This window comes from Haliaeetus albicilla, chromosome Z (genome assembly GCF_947461875.1).
Source record: "Haliaeetus albicilla chromosome Z, bHalAlb1.1, whole genome shotgun sequence".
Lineage (NCBI taxonomy): Eukaryota > Metazoa > Chordata > Aves > Accipitriformes > Accipitridae > Haliaeetus > Haliaeetus albicilla.
In genome coordinates, this window is record NC_091516.1 from 55689822 (window position 1) to 55713577 (window position 23756).

General features: G+C 38.4%; 1 protein-coding gene across 7 annotated transcripts in view; it reads left to right on the plus strand.

Moving 5' to 3' along the window:
• Window positions 1-22439, plus strand: part of TDRD7 (tudor domain containing 7) — a 52808-nt gene extending 30369 nt beyond the window's left edge. For 5 of the 7 annotated variants that reach the window (XM_069776566.1, XM_069776563.1, XM_069776565.1 and 2 more), the window contains 11 exons: window positions 6264-6844; window positions 10825-11011; window positions 12614-12725; window positions 13596-13798; window positions 13944-14078; window positions 15751-15834; window positions 15997-16131; window positions 16474-16584; window positions 18073-18563; window positions 18892-19052; window positions 21927-22439. In XM_069776566.1, coding sequence (XP_069632667.1) covers window positions 6264-6844; window positions 10825-11011; window positions 12614-12725; window positions 13596-13798; window positions 13944-14078; window positions 15751-15834; window positions 15997-16131; window positions 16474-16584; window positions 18073-18563; window positions 18892-19052; window positions 21927-22147 — 2421 coding nt within the window. In that variant the 3' untranslated portion in view covers window positions 22148-22439. Of the gene's footprint in view, window positions 1-6263; window positions 6845-10824; window positions 11012-12613; window positions 12726-13595; window positions 13799-13943; window positions 14079-15750; window positions 15835-15996; window positions 16132-16473; window positions 16585-18072; window positions 18564-18891; window positions 19053-20689; window positions 20887-21926 lie in introns of all 7 variants that reach the window. The other 2 variants (XR_011323278.1, XM_069776564.1) reach the window with 2 other exon arrangements.
• Window positions 22440-23756: the final 1317 nt, after the last annotated feature.

Genomic DNA, 23756 nt, shown 5'->3' on the forward strand with positions numbered 1-23756 from the left:
AAGCAACTTTGGTTCTGTCAGGTTTTTACTCTCAAGGAAGGAATTTCTGTACCACGATTAAGCTGTGTGAAGCAAAAGTCATCATTCCAAACAGAGAAATGGACTTGAGAGAATAAAAAATGCAGCTCTAATTATATGTAGTAGTTAGTGTGTTCTTATTAGCTGGAATGTACTTTGCACATGGAGGAGGTGATGGATGGGCTATCATGGCTGGTAGTATGTATGAATGAAGGCTTGCACAGTTTTACACAAACCCTATGAACTATCTCCTGCACATGAACTCTACCATTATGATAGTTAGCTTTCTTTTGTCATGCTCATTGAAGAAATCAATGTTTGGTCTGACAGTTTGCTTTAGTGGGTATCTTAGTACTAGGCACAGAGCTACTAGCGATTTAGAATGGAGTTCAATGAACAGAAGATGTGTTCTGCCTAAGATTTAACTAGATGTGTTGTATATGGTACAGCACAGGGCAAAATACAGTTGGTGTCAGCCTCACTGAGAAGCTGGTGTCACAGTACGTGTAGAAATGAGCCAGTTGAGGACACAAGATCCAGAATAACTTTGCTGTCCAAACACGGTGCTAGAACAGGCTGTTACTCAATGTTTCTGAAGCTCAGTCTTACGGATGAGTGGTTAGATGTGATGAGCCATTAAGTCAGACTCCATTTGACATCATCTTTCCTTGTTCCTGCTTCACATACTGTTGCAACTCCTTGTGTGTTAAATCTTGCACTTCTCTGACCGCTAAGGAAGACTTCACTGCATTATGAGGTGAAAATTAGTGCAGCCAAAAAGAACTGCTGACAAAGGTGTCTGCCAATCCTTAGTGCTGGCATAAGGATGTGAGGAATAAGGGCAGCCCTCAACAGTATGGGTTGTTAGATTGGCTCACCTAGCTTATTGCATCACTTGTAACTGTGTTTTCAGAAGTCAGAGACTCAAAAGCATGAGATACTGTGGAGAATAATTATCTTCACTGTGATGTGCAAGGTAATAAAGTAGGAGAGTAAGGAGAATGGGCAGAAGGGGGCAACCTAGACACTCCTGAACTTTGCAGAGCTTAACCACCCCAGCCCTGAGCACTAGCTGAAACTGAACAAGGGATATCTTGGCAAAAAGGATACTTTAGTCTAACAACAAAAGAAAATACAAAAATATGCCCGGTATGACTTGTGTTTTAACATTTCAGTTAAGTACAGAAGTAATGACTACCAGAAATAGAAAGGTTTCAGAGTCATTGTAGCATCTGAAAATTTTCACTTCAGTTGAAGAGCTGAAAGTATCTTCTGTATTTGCTGTGAAGAATCCACCAAAATTTATTGTTGTCATTGCCAGTCTGAATATCATAACTGATCTTTTTCAGGACCCTCTTACTGAAACTGACATACCTGTCAGGATTAGTGACTGAAAAGGCTATTAAATCAGAAATGTTTAAAAACGGTTTTGCCTTCCCTAGTATTGTAAAAGGCCTGTACTTTCTGAAGGTAGTTCTTAACATCCTGATAACTGAAATTCAGAAGAACTGAGCCAGGTCTTCTAACATTGCATAAACATTTCACAGCATCATGGAATCACTGAGGTTGGAAGGGACGTCTTGAGATTATCTAATGCAATCCCCCTGCTCAAGCAGGGTCACCATGAGCAGTTTGCCCAGGGCTGTATCCAATCATATTTTAACAACGGACACTCTACAGCCTTTCTGGGCAACAAGTTCCAGTTCTGTTCCTGTCCTGTTCCAGCTTCCCAGTTGACATGAGGTTTGGCTGAAGACAAGCCTTTTAGTGTGTCCTTTTGGCATTTAGGGTAAGAAGTTAGGTATTGTAGCTTCCTATGCAAAGCAATTGATTGCATATTGGACTAGAAGCTGTGAAAGCTGGAATGGATCCCAAGGATAAGCTATAACCAGATGATGTAAGGAGCTTCCACAACCTCGTAAGGAAAAGCTCTTTACTGTGTCTGATGCCACCCTGTGCAGTGGGGATATTCAGCCTTTCAAAAACAAGTCTGTTTTTTTACCCCAGAATTGGTTACTTTGCATGCATATTCAACAGTTTGATAGCTTAAACTGTTGCTTTCAGAGGCAGCTACTTGGAAGAGCAGGGAGGAGTGGAGCATTAATGTTGAAGCAGCATCTCACCATTGCCTGGGGAAAGCTGTACTGTAGAATAATTGGCAAAAATAGTAGGACTTCAAGTTGTAGCAGCCTCCTCTGACAGAGAAAGATGCTGTTAGCCAAATGTGTGGATGCAAGGTACTGCTTGCTGATCAAGGCCAGGAATGCCTTCCTCACTGCTTTGAGCTCCAGCTTGCTGGGAGTTGAACTTCATGTACTATTGAGGAAAGTCAGGTAGATGAGAGCTGCCTTCACACTGAAGCATTTCTCTAAGGTGCCTGTCAGCAAAATGTGTCTGTTTGCAGTCTGTGGTACGTATGCCATGGTAGTTAGCTTCTGTGTTGCATATTTAAATCAGATCTGAAAGAATTCATGCATCACACTTCTGATGAATTATTTTCACTAAATGAGAGTGATAGTTCTGATGAGTGTGTTCTAGAGCTGTCTTTGAGGACCTGTTTGATACCAAGAATCATGGAGCAAGACTTTTCCTGTTTGCCACATATGATGAGACTGTCATTGACATTAAATGCCAACTTCCACAGCATGTTTCCTTTTCCTACCTTGCAGAAGAATGGCAGAAAATAGCTGCATATGCTAGTTGTGAATGTAACTTCAAAAGTGAAGGACACTTTACCTGACTAGAAACTCTCATTTCAAGGAGGTATTTTCTTCGCTTCCTTCCTGGAAGGTATTGATACTTTAGGAGTTTGCCAGTGTGTCTGCTCTTTGATCATCACTGTACATATAATTAAACAAGACTTGGTGTTCTTTTGGTCATTCTGGCATCGCAAAGTGGATGCTTTCTTTTGATTATATATATTAGTGTAGCGGTTTACTTGTATGTTGTCAAGCACACATATACAAAGCTTTTGTCCTAGCAACACATACAGGAGCATGTCTGCCTTCATCCCAGCTATATGTGTGTGTCAAAAGGAGTGGACTTGCTCTTCTTTTGCATTCCACTTGAATTACTCAGTTGCAGTGTCAGTATTGGGAATATTTTTTAATTTGAAGCTTTATTATTTTGGGCTCCAGATTGTAATTTTTAAGAGCTCCGTCTGTTACTCAGGCCCAGGACAAACATGTTTTTCTTCTGTGTAGAATGACTTCAGTCTCTGTTGCTCTGATAATACATTCTGACAGCTGTTGACTCTACTTTGTGCTCTCTAAGGGAGAGGTGACAGCAGGCATGCTGTGCTTGCAAAGCAGGCCTGCCAGCCATACTAATGGGAAGTACCTTGCAGGCAAATCTATAAACTCAGCTGGAAACCAAGTTGAGATATTTGTACTAAAGAAGGTGTGGCTGTTTTGAAGTGCTGCTCACAAGTGAAGCTGTTTGCTTATAATTAAAAGTTTCTGTCGTATTGTGCATCCTTGAACGTGTCTTGGCCATAGCACTGTCTGGAGGAATCTGTTGCATCTTGAACATTAACTTCTACGCAAGAAATAGTAGCCTGATGATGTCCACCTGAGCTTATTTATACTGAAGCAAATGGAACAACTTACTGAAATAGCGTTTTTCTGACTCTAAATCGTTTGCTCAGTCAGCATCTACAGTCTCTTCAAAACACAGCTTCAATGCCTAGAAAACCTCAGAGCTATTATTAGAGTTAAGAGGCTTAAAGGTCTCTAAGGATCTTCTCTCTTTAGTCTGCTGCCAGTCTTTAGTGTGTAAGGTTTAATAGTCCTGTCAGCTAAAATTTATTTCTCTCTGTTGCAGCACTAGTTAAAAAGAGCTAGCTAAGAGAAAGGGTGCATAAAGGTAGATCTCTGCATCCAGCTGCTTTCAGGATGAACTGCCTTATGTTCCAACACAGCCTTCTCAAACAGGTTGCTGTCCTGATAATGCCAAGTATTTTCTGGAGCTAAAAGTTTCCTTGGCTGGTCATTTAAACAAATTCCTCAATCTTGTGCATGGACACTTGGGACATCCTTATCAATTCCTCTGTATCTAGGATGTCATTACCTGACAAGGTGGTATGCCCTGATTTTTTCTGTGGGTTACTTGATATACTTTGGTCTCTTAACTGTATATCAAAGCCTTTGCAAGGCTTTGATAAGTTTTTGGTTTTATTTTTAACCAAGCTCCTTTCTTCACCTGTGGTTCAGGAGGCACAGTAAGATTCCTGATACCAGAGGGTACAAATGTAGTTTCTTCCTGTCATGAATCATTGAAGACATCTTTGGTCCTTCTAGGTTGCGTGGCCAGACATGTTTTGTCATCTCTTACATCAAGCTGACTAGCAGAGATGGTTAAGAACTTGGTGAATGTACCACTGGTACATTGAAGTCCTTTATAGGATTTGTTTATATTTTATCCTATAGTAGATACGTATTCTTTAGTAAATGGATGTCTGTAGGACACTACCTCTCCTCTCTCCCAATTAAGAGGGGATGTCTCCTTGGTTTAGTGAGCCTACTTGGAAAGACTCGAGTCTTAAAGCTTGTGGACTCATTCGCATGAATTCAGGGAGCTGAGGGTTGTTTGCCTTCTCATGTCTTCTTCTTGCATAAATATTACTACTTTGGTTTTCACTGACAGAGAAGGATTCAGACATGCCACCGTGAATGCATGAGAATTCTCTAAAGTGGTTAATATTTTTTTATATCTATGAAAACTATTTCTTTTGTGTCAATTTTAGATAGCACATGTGCTAGTGTTCATGGAAGTTGACCAAGACCTATTCCCAAGAACCGTTTGATACCTTGCTTTTGCACCAGGCTAGACAATGTGATGCACAGCAAATGTATGGAAATGCACTTGTGTAGTAACCCTTAGGTGGTGTTGCTCACTCTCTCGACTCAGATCACCATGTGGCAATTTGGGCTGAGTGTGAAGAGGTGCACATAGGAGAAAATACATGTCTCTTGACACAGTAATGACCATTTTTTTTTCAGTTTTTTCAATGTATTGTAACTAAATGTTCTTGTCTTGTTAATGTTATTTTGATAATGAGTGACATGTATTACTCTTGTTATGTAAAATAATACTTAAAGCCTTCTTTGTTATGCTTCTGTTATATGTTGCTAAGACAGAACAGCAAAGAATGACTCTAGCAAGGTTATAAAGTTCTGATGGGTATGGACATCAATATCATAAAGGTAAATGCCACCCCTGAGTAGTAGCAAGTAATTCAACTACTCAATGTTTTGTTCATTGATCTGCCTCTGAAAAGGACTTTGGTGTGATGTGGACCCAGGAAACTGATGAGTTGTTTCCTCTGAGGAAGGAACATCAAGGTGGAGCTACGTAAACCTTAATAACTTTTCTTATTGCAGGAGTTGTTCTTGCTTTGGGACCAATGTGAAAACACTGAGAGCTTTCGTTATGTCGATTCTACATAGATATTACTGCTAAGCTAAGCTACAGTTAGGTTGACCTAGGTTGAAACTGCATCACTTTAGGAAGTGGAATTTTATTGTGAGTTTATTTCTACAATTCTCAAATGGTGCTTTCAAGGTTGTGACTTCAGACCATGCGAGATGCTTATTACTGAACTTAGCAACATAGTAGAGACATATGGACTGGCAAAATGGGTCTGGAGGGAGACAGTGGGCATGGTTTAAAATGGCCTAACCAAATTTATTATGAAATTTGTTCTCCAGAAATTTCTTCCTTAATTTCAGAACTTTTTTAAAGAAAAAAAAAAAATTCACTGAGCATGACAGCAGATAGCCTTTACAACACTGCCTGACAGGTGTCCTCTTGTTTCTGAAGTATACAATCAAATCCCCTTTCCCTCAGAAAGGGAGAGACAGAAACTTTTGTTTGTGATATGAGTACCTGTGTGGAAGATCGGGGGGTTAATGTGCAAAAGACCTAAGTTTCTGGAGTGTGTCATCATCTTCTGGTCCTTCTAGAAGAAAAGAGAGACTGTACTTCTTTGGAGGCAAGTTGGAGTTGAATTTCATAGATTAGGTATTTGTCCTGTACTGATGTAGTCATACGTGTTTGGTATCCTTCAAAATGGAGGAGAAAGCATTACAAGAAATACTACCCTGTAGTAACTGCCTCAAGCTTAGTTCCCTGTGGATGTCCACTTCAAAGTCTGTATAAAATGCATGTTATAAAAATGTAATTGGCAAAATTATTTAGACTTTAGAGATGCAATTGATTATTGACTCTACTTTTTGTTTTCCAAGGTGGAGAAAGTACACAGGGGTGATCAGATGGATGGGCTTCTTTATCCTGCTAAGAAAATACCACCGATAGCAAAAAGTGATACAGAGCAAGAAAAGGCATCTGAGAATGTTACTTCTTCAAAAGCAGACCCTTTGTTAAAACCAAATATAGACACCAGACCTGGATCGCTTAGTAGTGATTTCAAGCAGAAAGTTGTCAACATCTTGCTGAAGTACTCCAGTGGTCTTTGGGCTAATGCGCTTCCCAAATTGTACCAAGACGCTTACCAAGTAAAATTTCCAGAAGACATTCTAAATAATCTAGAGTTGCTCTCAGATGTATGCGTAGTAGACTATGTATCTGAAGTCCCGAGAAAGGCCATCCTCTATGCTAAACCCCAAAGACGCATTGATGAAAATCTGAATGTCACTGAGAAAGTCCAGAGGCATGATGGTGTGAAGGCCACAGCTGAACAACAATGTGAAGAATCCAAGGACCAGTATCCAGAGAACATAACTGTTCCTCCTCTAATCATTCCATCAGAAGGATCTGTGTCCGTCATGGTGTTAGAACTGAAAAACACTAATGAGGTCCTAATTAGGCAAGTTTGTACTTCAGAATCTGTCTTTTTTGCTTTATTTATAAATCCACATATTCATATTTTGCAGGTCTGCCATAAGAGAACAGGTGAACAGGAGGTTGCAGGAATTTGTTATTTACTTATTTTGATAATAAAGCTCAAGAATCTTTTGTGTGCTTAAATGGAAGTTTTCTGAAACTTAGTGCTGAGCTGATCAGTTGTATCATTAGCTTGTCTGAGACAGCAGATTTGACTTGCAATTAGAAGACTTCTAAAAATAACCCTACAATAACACATAGTAGTATTCAGATATTGCTGCGATACTTATTAAAATATCTTTTACTTCTGTAACTGACTTACTACTAGGTGTGATTGAGTGTGTTCAGATTACACTGCAGTTTTCACTTTGGGAGACAGATGAGCTTCCATTCAACAATAAACTACTAGTGCTTCTTGGTTTTGTTGCTAGTCAGCCCAGCCTTAGAGGACAGTGTAAGACGTGGATTGTAGTGGCCATCTTACGTATATGTTGTTGTACTGTTTCAGGAAATACCATGATAAGCTTTCTATATGTCATTGTTGGGATAAAACATGCAAATCCTAGCAGTTCTTTAAAACTTAAAAAACCCAACCAAACAAACAGAAAAACCCAAACACTTTTTTAGAGGATATTTCATTTTGAAAATTATTTCAAATCCAGCCTAATCTTAAAAAAATTTCATGTCACTTCAAAGGATGAATTGAACAACTGTGTGGTAGCATACTATATTGACAGCTCTGGGTTTTTTCCCCCCTAGTTTCTGCAGTTTCAGTTTTGATTAGATAGTTTCAGTCATTCCCAGAGGTCCTGATCAGGATCAAAATGAGTATGTGTGCACTTTACTTACAGATCCTTTTACTATGAAACTAATATCCTGTTCCTCATTGCTGGTTGGCAATATGCAATGCACTAGCCTTAAGGCTGAAATTTAGATATCCTTTTTCTCTCTAGCTATCAGTAATGTATTGGAATACTCAACCTTGAGCTTTCTTTATGTGTCAGTTCACTGTTTTAGTTCCCTGAAGTCATGGAATCTTAATGGCTGATAATCTCTAGTGAAAATCCCCATACTTGGGGGTTATGAGAGGAATTCTTATTTGAGAATGTTGCCATCTTTGTTTTAGCTGCTAGCACCATTCCTATATTGTACTTTTTCTCAGATAAGCTTTTTTGTGTATTGCTTATACATTTATTTTGTATGCTGGTCTTACCACAAAGCTTAATGTAAGGCAAGATTCTTCATCCATCATTAACATTTGTACTATTTCTGGCTGGATGAGTCAATAATTTTAGCAAAGAAGACACAGCTGGAATTTGTGAGTGAGCCTCAGCTTAAAAAAAGAAATCACAGAAGGAAGAATACATCAGGGAAAAGAGAGGCTTTATGTTTTAGATTGTTCCTGCAAGAGCTCTGTTTGAATTTAGTCTAAGACATGAAAGATGATGAAGATGAATAGTGCCAGGAGAGACAGCCAATTTAAGACACATAATAATCTGTATGTAGAGATACTGAAACAGTTAGACACAATGCATATTGCATGTTTTGTATTGGGAAGAGCAGGAACAAATTATCTGTCTCTTACTTCCAGCTTGCTATGCAGGTGGGACTTAACTCTGCAAAACTTTTTCCTTCTCACTGTATCCCTTTTAATTCTGGCCGCATTGATAACTTGCTGTATATGTGGAATAACAAATCTTAGTTTTCTAACCTGTTACTTTAAGGATGTTTCCACTAATTATTTGGGGGAATTCTTCAAGTTCCATGGATTAAAACACCATATGACACTGATGAGCTGAGGGTGATTATGTTAAAATTTCTGTAAAGCCGCAGTTCCCAAATTTTGGACATTGGTTCTTGGACAATATTAAAGTTTCTGAATTTGTCAGCTCTGTGTAGGTACATGGTGGTGATGAGTGGTTTCTTGGCCCTAGATACAGAAATGACTATTTAAGGTTATGTATGTACTTCATGGGCTAGGTCATTTATCTTCAAGATGAAACTAGCCCTGATGGGAATAGTTTTTTGCCATGACAAGAAAATGTTCATGTAGGTGTATAGGAAGGAAACAATGCATGGACTCACCTTTCCCATGCATGTACTAGCAGTCACTTTCTTCTGATCTACACAAGAACCCTGTAGCGGCTATTGGTTGATGTTGATTTTTGGAGGATCAATAGAATCAAGATTCCTCTTTTTGCCTTGGGAATGGACCAGTATCTCTTTACTTTCTTTGTGTGTGGCTAAACATTGTTTGGCTGAGACCTTTCAACTGCAGTACTAATTAAGACAAAGCTGGAAGGTTTGTGCTATTTCAATTTTGAGACGTGGTACAATTCTGTAAGAGTTCTTATGCAGTCAGAATGAAAGTGAGGTGATAGAAACACTCCAAGATACTCACTCCACATTTACAACAGTGCAATTGAAGGCAGAGATGATATGCTAGGTGGTATATTTCAATTCTTACAAGAAATAATTAATGTCTTATTCTCAACTACCTTGAGTTTCCGTGCTACAGCTTGGATAATTTTTTTCCCCTCTTCTTTTATCTTTTTGAATAGACAAAATTTTATAGCTTGTTTCACTATGGAAGCATACCCCTCTGTTCCTTTCACAATGAAGCAGCAAGCTTTACTTGACCTGTCAATTGGTTCCAGTTGAGACTAAGAACGTTGCTGAATGCACACTTGCAGTGGCACCTGCACATAGACTAGTCTCTAACACACTTCTTTGAGGTTTTTGTCCAAGATTCTTTTCTAGAGTCTGAAAATAATTTTTCAATTGCCTTTAAGCAGCCAAAAACTTCTTCACTATGATGCTCACCTATTACCAGAAAATAGTGAGGCGGGAAATTCTAAAAGATTCTTCTACTTTCTGTTAAGATACTCCTACTGTCTGTTAAGTGTCTTTATTAAACAAATGTTAAGAAATAAACTTTTAAGTAGCTTGTATGTGACTGTCACCCCGCTCCTTGTCCATTATGAAGTAGATGAGTGCTTACATTAAAACAAAAGGGCTGTCATTCTGAAAAACAATATATAATTGGACGGTGAGGTAGCAGGCTGTCTTTAGGAAAATGAGGGTTCCCTCGAATGTGATCAGATTTAACTTAATCTTTATAACAAAGTTAGAATAGTATGTCATAATACAGTATCTGCAGTAATCCTGGCCATATCGCAGACCTTCAGTATAAACCTAGATTTTCATAGGATGATAATCTAAACTGTGTGGTAGAAATGAGCAGTATTAATCACTCTATGAACAAGTTAAAAAAACAGTAGCTACTAATACAAATTTGGGAATGTTTTCCTTTTGTCTGCTCTAATCTGACTTGTTTCTGCAGCATTCAGAACTTCCCATTTGGAGTTTTCATAAGTTTATATACTTTATTAAAGAAGATCTGTGCAACACAAACTGCTTCAATATGAACCATTAGGTCAGCAGCCTAATATCAGGATTATTCTGGAGGCTGAGAGTAAACAGCACATGGTTTGACAGCTGATTTGTAAACTTATTTTAGATGCCTTGGTTTTGATCAACCTTAGTGAAAACCAGATTAAGCTGGTGTTTGTTAATGACAGAGTAACTTCAGAGATGACATATTAGTTCTCTTTTATACTTGGTCCCAGATACTACTCTGCTGTTGTGGTCAAGTTGCTCTACATGATTGTAATAATCAAGTAAGAGCTCTTACTAAAAATCTAGTTGAGTGTGTTAGATTATACACTGCTGGACCGCATTTAGCTGTCGACAAAAGTACTAAATTTTATGTCAGTTACTTTTCTATAGCCCTGTTAATGGGAAAAGAGTTTGGATACTGGTGTGCTTATAAAATGTATGTATCTATAATTTACTCATATTCATATATGCATATAGGCATTCTTAGGTTTTTATTCTGCTTTTTTAAAGTTGCATCCTAACTGTTGTGGTGTTTTTTTGTTTTTGTTTTGTAAAATACTGTAGGTATGTGGGCAAAGATTATTCTTCTGCCCAGGAACAAATGGAAGATGATATGAAAGCATACTATAGTCAGAATAGTACAGCGTCACTAGCTCAGTCTCTGAGTGTTGGGCAACTTGTTGCAGTACATGCTGAAGAAGACGCCTGGTTGCGTGCTCGGATAATTTCTCTAGACGACAACAGAATAAAGGCAAGCAATTACTTCTTGTGGCACTTGGAGGAAGACTTGAAACACTCTTGGTTTTTAGATACATAGTCAATGCCTAAATATGCTGCACTAGCATTCTCTATTGCCCTGAAGTACTTCTATTTTCAGTTATATGAGAAATTAAGACTTTTTTGAAGTTACATGATTGCCAAAATTTAATGGTTTTTCAGGTTTTTTTTCCATAACTAGTTTGAGTTTTGGGGGTTTGTTTGGGGTTTTATATGGGGTTGGGCCCTATAGCACTTTTGTACTGAAAATGTACCTTTGATAGTCTTAGGAGGAATGGGTGTAGTAGCACTATTTGGAGTGGGACAGAGGAAGAGAAAGGGAAGAACAAAATTCACTTGCTGATAGATCGTGTTTGAAGTCTTGTACTGAAGTACAAATTACATGCACTAAATAGCAAGACAATGAGAAGGATGTAATTGTGTTCCCTTCCAGGCAGATGTGATATTTGGGGAGTTATATGTAGCGTACATCTGAGATTATTTAACTTCTCTGTTAAACTTCTCCTGGGCCAAGCAGACTCTTCGTGCCATCTGGCAATAAAACCAGAACATATGATAGAACTGTGAAAAAAGATTCAAACCTCTCAATTATTTCTTGCCTAGTCAAACATTAATGATACCTTCCCCTCCACACCCCACACCCCCCCACCGTTAGGTGACTTTTTACCCAGGTCTGTTTAACATACTTCTGAAGTAGATCCATTTCATAAACCTTTAGATATCACATGTATTAAAATTGAGTTTTTTCTCAAAGTAAGTGTGATACCCTTCAGCTGGAACTTGGAGGGGGGTGTCAGAACTCAATTTTGTGAAAGATTGTTTGGTTTAGAGAAGTGGCAAGGCCATCGGTAGCAAGTTTGCCTCTAACATCTGTCTAGCTAGAGCTATCAGGCAAAAGAAGGCTACTGCTTTATTGCAGCATTTGCTGATTATCCTCTGACAGAGTTCAGACTCCCTTTTCAATGTTTGGTATGCAGACATTTTTGCATGATAGAGTTTAGAAAAAAGTTGTAAAAAGTCTTGTCAAAGCTTTCTTTTGCTCACTTTACCTCCAATTACTTGCTGCCAATCAGTAGTTTTCCTACTGGTTTCCTGCATTGATTGTGGTATTTGTATCAATGTTACTGTAAGCATAAATCAAAATTATTCTCTTAATGCAGTAAAAACAAAAGGCAAAACATAGAATGGCACTTAAGTGGTATTTGACGTTTCAACACTTTCAAAACATTACAAATAAAAATTGCCAGTTTATTACCTTTCTTCATGTGGTTTGAGGTAATATATGCTTGAGTCCTTCCAGCACTGTTCCTATTAAGAGTTGAGATTCTGTGGAACAGTTGGAGAGGATGGTTTTACAGAGATCTTGAGAAGAAGACTTCCCCTGAAAACTCTGAATATTCAAGCAGTGAAATAAACGTGAGATTAATGGCATTACATACTACTAAATTAGTGAAAAGTGATTTGTCTGTAGCTGCACAGAGCACATGCTATCTGAATACATTTTCCCTAGACTCGAGAAAATGTACATACAATTATATTCATGATCTTATGCTTTTATTCTGTTTTCCATTATCAGGTATGCTATGTTGATCATGGCTTCAGTGAGTTTGTTGAAAGCAACAGTGTTTACAAACTACAGAAACAGTTCCATTCGCTTCCATTTCAAGCTGCAAAATGTAAACTGGCAGGTAAGAGAAAGCCAGTGTTGACTATACAGCTTACTGTTGCACTATTTATGGATTGAAGCGTCTCAGTCTGGGGGTTTTGATGCTTGTTTGTAATAACTCTATGTATGTTAGATTTTGTCCAAGTCAGCTAGTCTAAGCAGACACAGGTAGGCATGGAAAGAAAGAAAAGGGAGGAAGGAAGGATGTGAAGGAGCGTTTATAAAGAAACCTTGATATTAGAAGACCTTGATATCCAGTGTCTCTGTAATGGAGCTTAGTTGTTTCTGCACTTAGCTTGGATGTCTTTGTTCCTTTAATATATGTGAGCCTAAAGAAATCTAAGGAAGTGTTTGCTGTTGTGTGAAGCAATGTACTAGCACAACTCCTTTTTCCACAAATTATGCACATCTGTTGGGGCCAGGTTGGGCAATATTCCTAAATGTGATCCTGTTTAGTTATTTTAAAGTGATCCTTCGCCTTTCAGTACTTGCATATTTGCAGACTTCCTAGGCTCTGCTGGAAATTACTTACCTTCTGAAAACTGGTAGGCATTTCTAACTTTTTAAAAATAGCTTATTTTAAATATATAAAATTGCCGCGAATGAACTTTTGTTTGGTTTTTTTTAATACTTGGATGCATTCCTTTTTTCTCTACACATTTGTCTTGACTCTTTCTGAAGAGGAACTTTTTCTTTTCTCCCCCGCCCCCCCACCCAGAAGATGGCTTTCTGTATTAAAAAGGTGGAAATTAAGCAGAACGCAAGTAAGGGTGCACTACAACTTTCCTACTACATCCTGATTCTTGGAAAGATTCCTGTTGTGAACACAGACCTGGTTATTATTTTTCCCTTTGAATACAGTGATACATAAAAAGTATGGTGTGTCTTACAGGACTGGAAGTCTTCTGTGATGATCCTGTCCTAGTAAAGACTGTGGAATCGCAGACATGCTCCAAGATATTTGCTGTGGAAATACTGGAAAAGAGTGATATTCCTCTTCTTATTCTCTATGACACTTCTGGAGAAGACGATATCAACATTAATGCTACTTGTCTGAAGGCTTTGTATGACAAGTCCCTTGCACTGCACCTACAGGTACCATTTTGCTGTTTCATTCTTAATTCATTAAAAATCACTGACTGCTAAGGTCTTGGATGGACAAAAAACAGTACTCAGAAATATTCTAAATTTGTGTGTGTGGTTTTTTTCCCCCTTTCTTGTCAAAATCTTCCCGTTGCAGGTAGATGCACTATATACAAATGTCAGAGTAACCAGTGTTTTCTCTGATGGAAGCCTGTATTGCCAAGTGCCATCTAAAGGCTTGTCTAGACTTTCCGAAATCTTGCAGAAACTAGAAGACTACTTCCATTACAAGGTAGGTTCTATGGTGAGAGAAGTGATGAAGTCATGTAGCCTTTCTTCAGAGTGTACCAATCATTTTCCTTGCACGTAAGTTCAAGTTTCTGAGGTAGCCACAGACTATTCAAAAAGGCTATAGATTATCTTCCTAGTTTTTTGGGATGCATCCTTCAGCATGAAGAGTGTCTTTTGATGCTTTCTTGTTCACAGGCTGTCTCTAAGGCTTCAGTAACTACTTTTAACTTTCCTTGAATAGTTAGAACAGTAACAATATGGCTTATAATGGGAAGCTTCCTATGGAAACTGCATCAGATTGGTATAAAGTGTGTAGAGATAACTGCCATAGTGGTTTTTTTCTGGAAGTTTTACTTACGTGATGAAGTTGAGGTGTGTAAACAGCCTGGCCCACAGCACACCATGCAAAGTGACAATAAAAGCTGTGTAACCAAGGTCTGTTCTTTTTAGCCTGGCTTCCTTGGAAGTTCGATGGCTTTGATCTGATCTGCTGCATAGCTTGTCCTTGTACCCTTAGCTTTTAAATGTTGTGGCTAATTTCAACTAGAACTGATGTATAGGAGCCATTTTCAAAAGCCTTAAGTTGCTTTATAATAGGCATGTGGCAAAGAAGTCTGACATTGCACTAGCCGTTTACAGACACATGCAACAACCCTTACTAGACTCAAGAGAATATATACAAAAGAGAAGAGATCTTAATCTGATTTATTAAACATTCAACTGAGTCTTAGAGAATGAAACCATGAAATGCAGATCCTTGAAGGTCCTGTTAGAACTACTGCTTGTGAAACTACTTCATCAAAGTGTTTTTAGGTATAGAAGCTGAGCTTTAGACCTGTTGTGGAACAGACACCATCTGGAAATACTTTATATTGAACATGTCTCAGTTATCAAGATTCAGTTTCATGCAAGCCAGACACTGAAGGAAAGCATTGTGAACCCTGAGAGATTTAGCAACACAAAGGCAGGCAGCCAGACAGGTACTTCAAAAGTTCAGATTTTCTGGACAGAGTGTATGTTAGGTTCTTGTTGCTATCAGAGACCTTGACATTCAGAAATTTTTAATATACATCTGTATATGGGGGTAAAAGAAGCAATCCTGACTTTGCAGCTTATCTTGAGGGGTTTTATCTTGCCTGAGAATTTAAATTAAGGTGTTGATGGATCTTCAAATAGAGTTTCTTCATGCTTTTTATAGCGTAGCTATTGTCTTGTTATGTTATTTAGGATCATCATGGTGAATGTCACCCCCATGAGACTTTCATTTGAGTCAGTAGTAAATTTGCTTTGTTAAATACCGCAACAAATGATGTGGTCTAGAATATGAGGCAGGAGCTTCTTCAGTTGTCTGTCACAGCTCTAAACTGCTCTTGCTTTTCAGAACATTAAAGTAATGATTGGTGATTTCATATTCTGTGTTTCCAAATGTGGCTTTTTTCCCCTGGCGCTTTATACTCTCCTAGTTTCCCTGTAAGATACACAGCTTTACCCATCAGGGAAGCTTAAAACAACATGGTAAGAATTGCTTCTGAGGCTGGAAAGAGACTTTATATTTGAAACAGAGGTTTTTGCTTCTCAGAACAGTTTATTCCATGTGTGGCTTTTGAAATGATTAGTTGAATGCCAGATAGTAATAGCTCCATGCTTTTTAAATTCTGTTTTTATATTTGCAGCAGACATCTGACTTTAATGTATCGCTACCTTTCTGTGGCAAAATCTGCTTGTTTCCTTCCAAAGGAAAGTGGGCACGTGTGGAGGTAAGAAGTATTCAAAGAACAGCTACAGTTTTCCCACATAGAAATGGCTCATCTTTTTGTTCAGCTAAATCTGAATCCTTCGTTTCCGTGAAGCTTGTTATAGCGTATGTGTCACTGTTGAGTTTTTAACCTCAGAATGATGCTCCTGCTTTCTTCTTTCAGATAAGAATTATTCACACTAGACGGGCACTTGATGTGCAGTTCATGGATACTGGAACAGTTGCAACTGTAAAAGTATCAGAGCTTAGAGAAATCCCACCACAATTCCTGAGAGAAGTAATTGCAATACCTCCTCAGGTATAAAGACGTATTAAAGCTAACCTATACTAGATCTCTTGGCAGTGTTTGTAGTGCTGCTACTTCAAGGTTTATGTAATGAAATTTTGTTTTGTTTAGTAGCATTCAATATTGGAGTGTATTTCATTGTGCATCTTTGCCTGAAATAAATCATAATGTAGACATATGTATCAACAGGATGCTGTCTATGTGTACTGGTACTGGTTTTGCATGTTCCTCTGTCTCTCTGTTTGTCATACATTGTTGAATCTGTCAGCATTAATGAAGTTTCTGTGAACAGGAGCTTGTGGACTAGTTTCCATATTACTAAATTATACCTTGTACACTTAATTCTGTTCTTAGGCTATAAAATGCTGCCTAGCAGATCTGCCTCCTAACACTGGCATGTGGACTCCAGATGCTGTGCTGTGGCTGAGAGACACTGTAATGAATTGTCCTGAATTTAGCATGAAGGTAAATAGTCAAAATGCCTATATGACTTGAAATCCGTAGGTGTGTGGAAAGAGCATTGAAAGAACAACTCTAGAAGCTTAACCACTCATCAAATTGGTTTTTGTTATTGAAGTTTAAAAGTCTGTAGCCAGCTCCTGGACATAAATTCTGTGCAAAGTCCTTTTTGTAGGACATTTGGCATAAAGTTTATTTGTGTAAAACTCTTAGAACCTTCTCTTTTCCCCTCAAGAATTTAGCAACTTTCACATTAGCCTTTCACATTTTGCTGTCCCTGCCCAAATATGCAGCTAGAGTTATTTTACCAACTGATAAGAAAGAAACACAGTTGTTAATGTTTCACCACATAAAAAGATAAAACTGTTGAGTTAATCTTAAATTATTTTTAGGCCTCTTGTGAGCATAGCTTTTTGTCCTTCTGGTTCTTGGAAAGCAGCTTTATTTTTTGTTTACTTTTTCTAATCCAGTGTGGTTTAGTGTATGCTATTGTATACTTAGAATTTCTGTTATCTTTAAGATAAAATTATTTCCACTTGCAATGTATCCTATCCAGTTTAATTAACTGAAAACACCCTGCTAAAGGAAATCTATTACTAGCTACAATCTAAACAAAGCTAATTTACTCTTAAAAATCTGATTCCAGATACTGTCACAGCACTTTGAAAAAGTGTTTTGTAGCTTTCCTTTACTTTTTGGCTTGCTTTAACAGTGGGGACTATAGTATAGTTAAAACATAGCTCCTGTATTCTGGGACTTGTCTGTTACATCTGGCTTTTCTAAACATTCTCTTCCAAGATAGTTTAAGTTTGGTACTAATTTTTGCTTGGTTAAATAATAGATGACAGATGTATGCTTTAATTGTGGGAAGTTTTTATTCTGGCTAGGAAAATCAACAGAAGAATCTGTAAAGAAATGTTATATACTTTGTCAAATTAAAATTTCAGTGCTTTACTATCAATAATGCTGGCATGTCTGATGCTAAATAGGAAATATTTCCTATGTCACTGCTTGAAAATTATACATGGTAAAACCTGGAAGCTTTTTGCGTCTTTATTTTTTCCCATCCTTAATTTACTGGGCTTCATCTTCCATAATGACAGGAAGAGAACTTTGAAGGATTAAGTGTTGATATTTAATAGTATTACTTAGTTATTTGAATCTGTATGGACACTGGCTACTGTTCTCCTGAAAACTAGAATTGTACACACAGTACTGAGATTGAACCAGTTGGGCACAACAAAACTCAATTCCAGCTTTGTATTTGCTTTATATTAGTGGAATAGCTGCAAATGCTCTTTTTAGTTGCTGTGAGTTGCTTATGATCCAACAACTTCATTAACATATTTGGGAGAACCTTGGAAATACTTACGTGCATATAGAATTCAATGAACCGTTGCTGCTTTTCTGTTAAAGGCTTTAGTCTTCTGTACAAAATCAGATGTGCATTTAATAGATATTAACTGGAAGTTAAACTGTATTTTGTTTTCCAAGGTGGTTAAACAGGATGATTCAAAGGGAATTGCACACGTTTACTTGTTTGCTCCAGAGAATTTCCCAGACAAGGATCATAGCGTCAATCGACAGATCAAAAATGCAGACTTGTGGAAGCATCAGAAAGATGTTTTCTTGAGTGTTTCACCTAGTGGGACTAGCTCGACAAAAGTGACAAGTGATGCTGTTTCAACTCAACAGTTAACTAGTGGAAGGCTAGAGAAGAGTGTCTCTGATTCAGCCAGAGAACCCAGCAGTGCAGTGTCTACCATTGACATGCCTCCACCTCTACCCTTGTCAAAGACCGGAGAGCTCATGGATGTCTATGTCTCATTGGCCTGTCATCCAGGTCACTTTATTGTCCAGCCTTGGAAAGAGCTACATAATCTGGAAGCCCTAATGGAAGAAATGATCTTGTACTACAGCAGGGCAGAAGAGAAACCTGTGAACATTGAAAAAAACAAGCTGTATGCAGCTAAAATTGAAAATCAGTAAGTAGATACTTAAATTAAAAACAAGATCTTTGAAGGCAAGCTTAGCTCTGCTAAGCTAGGCAAGCCTAGCTCTGCTTTGTCTGCATTGTTAACAAGGTGGCAAATGTCCAATGATATCTGAGAGATTAAGGGACTAAATGAGGTTACAGTCTCTTCATGCTTCCAGGTTGTAGTTGGAACAGTTGACTTCTGTTCAGATAATACCAGATCTGAGAAGCCTGAGACATGTTGGTTAAGACCTTTAGGTTTTGTATTGTTTTTCTGGTGCCTTGACAGTGTGTGAATATGAATTCAAATTGTCTGTTCTTGTTCTTCCCCTTTTTAGGTGGTACAGGGTCATAATAAAAGGAATTCTTAGAAATGGGTTTTTGTCGGTATATGAGCTGGACTATGGTAAACACGAATTTGTCAGCATAGAGAAAGTACAGCCACTCATGGATACGTTTAGAAAACTACCTTTCCAAGCTATTACAGCTCAGCTTGCAGGTAAGTAGTAAGCATTTACAACTTTTTTTGTTAAAGTCTGACATCGGTGGGAATACCAAATGAGCAGAAATGTAACGTGGATGAAGCCAAAGGTTAGTGATGTAATTGTTTTTTGCTAAAGTAAGCATGTACCTGCTTGCAGAAACATGCTTAATGCTTTGTCATGGTTTAACCTCAGCCAGCAACTAAGCACCATGCAGCCACTTGCTCCCTGCCCCAACCCAGTGGGATATGGGAGAGAATCGGAAGAAAAAAGTAAAACTCGTGGGTTGAGATAAGAGCAGTTTAATAGGAAAGAAAGGAAGAAATTAATAATTATAATAGTAACAATAATAAAATGACAATAATACTAATAAATTAGAATATACAAAACAAGTGATGCGCAATGCAATTGTTTATCACTCGCTAACTGATGCCCAGTTAGTTCCCCAGCAGTGATCCACGCCCTCCCCCCAGTTTATATGCTGGGCACAATGTCACATGGTATGGAATACCCCTTTGGCCAGTTTGGGTCAGGTGTCCTGGCTGTGTCCCCTCCCAGCTTCTTGTGTCCCTCCAGCCTTCTTGCTGGCTGGACACGAGAAGCTGGAAACTCCTTGACTTAGTATAAACACTACTTAGCAACAACTGAAAACATCAGTGTGTTTGTTATCAACATTCTTCTCATACTAAATCCAAAACATAATACTATACCAGCTACTAGAAAGAAAATGAATTGCATCCCAGCCAAAACCAGGCCATACATGCATGTTTATGTCATCAAGGTAGCTCTGCTTTTCTTCTTGACATAGGTGGTGATGGTTCTGTTTTATTATTTGTTTGTTTATTTTAATGCAGCAATTTTTGTTACCATGTATAAACCTGAGGATTGCTTAAACTTCCCCAGCAGCTGCTTTTCATTGTCATAAATATTTTTTATTGTCATAAATAATTTTTTATATTTAATGTGTGTGATGCCTAATATGCAAAGGACACTGGGAAATCAAACCTAAATGGTTTTGGTATCCTTGAACATAACCCATTACAAAGTGTGAAAGTTATGCTATATCTGTTCATAAGAACTTCTGTTCTGATTATCCAAATCTACAAAAAGTTAGGAACTAGATGCTGAGTTTCTGGGGAAGTTTTTCTTATCTATCTTGGCCTATTGTAATTTACTGTTTTCCAGTAAATTTCCAGTGCATATTTGGAATCCAGAGTTGCCTGAAATATATTGGTGTTCTCAAATAAACAAACAAAAAACCTCCACAGAGGGGTGGGGGATTTCCACAAATTCAAGTAAGATTAATTTCCTTGAGAATCTGGGGCATAGATAGAGAGTGTGCGTACATCTGGTAGAATTTAAAAAGTAAAACTTGATCTCTCCTTGCTGTCTTTTCTTTCCTTTTCCAGATTTTTCTTTGTTTCTGCATTGCTTTCAGATGCATGCATCTCTTCTTACTCAGTTGCTGCTTTCTGCTGCTGTTTGGTCAGCACTGGTCTAGACTTCAGTTACAGAATATACTTGTTTGAAGTGACAGGCCACAGAGTTGGTGCTGTGATCCTAGGTTGCCTTCTGTGGATCTACTTTCCTGCTTAGCCTCAGTGTGACCTTGGGGGCTGCTTTTAACTAGTGATAATGGGTGTCTTACCAACAGGCTGGAGTCCTAGGAGTACAGTGCTGAAATGAAGCTGATTTCTAGCTGTGTCTGTCTACTGGGGTAGTACAGGGTCCAGCTGAGCAAGCCTGGAAGTCATCCAATTTTCCTGCTTCACAGAATCCCAAGTAGCTAGTTAAGTTGGCTGCTGAGCTGCTTCATATTGTCAAAGCAGGCCAGCTGAATCCAGAAGACCGGTAACTATTGTCTTGCTATTCTTCCACTTCTTTCTCTCTTTTTTCATGTCTGCTACCTCTCAGTCTCTGGTCTATTTCCTTGTAAAATCCCATTTGCTTCCCCACCAGGCTTTCCTAGCATTAATTACCTTTTTTTAACTGTTGATGAACTGTTGACTTCTCATTCCTTCTGTAACCTGCAAGGAGCTGTGTTCCTGTGTTGTCCTGCCCTATCAGCAGAAAGCTGCTGCTAATAGTGAAAGCAAAGTGTTGTCACTTTGCTGTTCTGCTTCTTTTATCCATAAGTTGTTGTTTGGGTATTCATGCACGATATCTGAGCCCCTTATGTCTGGATGCTGCACACCAACAGTGGTTTGGAGAGACTGAATTCCAAGTCTGCAAGAGCCACTTCTTTCTTGGTGGATTACAGCCATATTCAAAAACCTGTTTGGGTTCTAGCATCATGTCCCTGAGCAGACTTGACTTTGTGGGATGCTGCTCTCAAAAAAATAGCAGCAGTTATGAGGCATTTAGGTGGCATTTCTCTTTGTTTCTGCTCTCCGCAGATCTAGTTTGGGACCTAGAGGTTTGGCAGATGTTTTAGTAGCTGATGCTGCTTTGAGATGAAGAAAACTTAATCTAAAGTGGGGCCAACAGGACAAATAACTTCAGCAACCTCTCAGGCAGAAGACCAAGAAATTGTTTTGAAAGGATATTTAGCTTCCTTTTTGTCATGTTTCCTAATATGCCATGATCATGCATGGCAGCTGATATACTTGAATTACTCAGTGAGTCAGTGCATTTGCCTTTCACTTCTGCAAACTTCTGCATATCATTAGACTTCAAGAAAAAATAAATGTCCTAATCTCTGTAATAATTAAGCTTGTTTGTGTGGGAGATGAGTGAGCTTGTGTTTCTTTTCTAGAGTTAAGCTGCATTCAGTAGCACTTGAGCATCTGTTTTCTCGAGTATTTAAACTCCCCCCACTTCTTTATAAACTTAATAATTCACATTGGTCTGGTCTATAAATGACCTTCTGTTTTGCTTTACATTTGTCCTAGGAGTGAAAAGCCAGCAGTGGTCAGAAGAGGCATCAATAGTGTTTCGGAATCTTGTAGAGAAGAAACCCTTGGTGGCACAGATACAGGCAGTTAATGAAAGCACTAACTCGTGGGATCGAAAAATAGTGACTTTTCTCGTGGACACATCTCTTCCAGATACTGATATATGGATTCATGATTTTGTGTCTCAAAGTCTTGTGGAATTTTCAAAGGATGATTAATCACCACTTCTGAAATGTAGCAGCTCAGATTCTTTAGCAATAAAATAAGTAACAGGCTTTGAAGAGAAATATAACTACTACATGGCCTTGAAGACATGAAGGTGATAAAATTGAAAAATCCGTGTTCTGTGAAAAGGGTTTGTTTAACAAGTTTGGGTTCTGTTGACTTCAGTTGACTTTCTGAAAATTTGCACTTTGTTTACCATTGTAATGCTAGAATGTTTGGGTGAAAATATTAAAAAAGTTATTTATCAATAAAACAGTGTGACTTGTGCTTGTGATCTTTCCCTAATTTTGGAGGGCTTTTTATCTCATAGCTGTTACTCTGAGCCATTACTGAGTACTCCTTCTTTTTTCTTTAGCATTTTTATTACTTGGGAAACATGGAATCAGTCCTCAATATTTCTGAATTTAGTGTCAGAGACATGCATTATTGGGGTTTTTTCCCCCCATCCTTAACTTCATAAGAGTTGAGTAGTTGACAGTGCCTTTTTTGGGAGACTGCATTTGTGGGGCTTAACTTTCACAAAAGGGTATGCACTTCATGTGCTTATTAGTCTGCTTGCGGTTCTTTAGCAATGCTACCATTTTTCTGAATTCTCCACTCCCCTCCTCACCACCCCCCCCGACCAGTTGCTAAATTCAAGACATTCCTTTCCCTCTTTTTTGATAGCTCATTTTCACGTATGCTTCTGAGCAACTTTCAAGGACTGCTGCTCCCTGGAGACAGGAGCAAGCAATGTCCTATAAGCATGTGGATTGGTGCTTAAAGTCCTCTGAACACAGTATTTTTGGCCCACTTTAGAGCACACTTTATTTTTGGCCTTGGGAATATTTAGAGGAGATATTAGACAGTGTATTTCATAGTCTGCTGGCTAGATTTGAGTTTGCTTGCCGTAGTCCCTTCAGATTAAGCACAGTGTTAAAGCTTTACACGGTGAATGCCAGCAGAAGGAATTTTTCTGCTGTGCGTAGCTATATAATCTTTCTAGTAATATGCAAGCTGAGCTAAGAAATTCTACCAGCATGCTGTCTGCACGGGTCAAGGAGACTGGACAGAAAGGGAACCATGATTTGAAAGGTGCAGTGCATACGTAACATTAGGATGGAAGAAAGAAAATGCATGCAAATATTCTGAGTAAACAAGCTGTTTAAGCATGTGAGAGAGACTTACATTTGCACCCTCTTAGTCTAATTCTGGTGTAGTTCTGGAGAAGGTCTGAGCTAAGCAGCAAGGAGTCGTCTCGGAAGTCTGGTGAGTGTCTCTCTGCCCGGACTGTACACAGGGTATAGCAGAGCCCTTATGAATAGAGCAGGCAGTGATAAACTAACAAATGGCTAATTTAATGCAGATTGCTGGTTGACATGGTCCTGTCCCTATTTAAGTATGCTGAGGTGAGACTCTTAAATGTACTTGTTGAGAGAGAAGTTACGTTAATGCCTGAGATACTAATATTTTTCCATGTTAATCAATTTCTGCTTCCTCAGCTGTCACTGTGGAGAAGATGAAGAATGCAGGTGAAGGAATCAATGTGATGACGAACTGCTGTAGGATGAACTTCCATGCAGAAGGTTTTTTTTGTGTAGGACTGCTTTTGAGCCTGAAAAT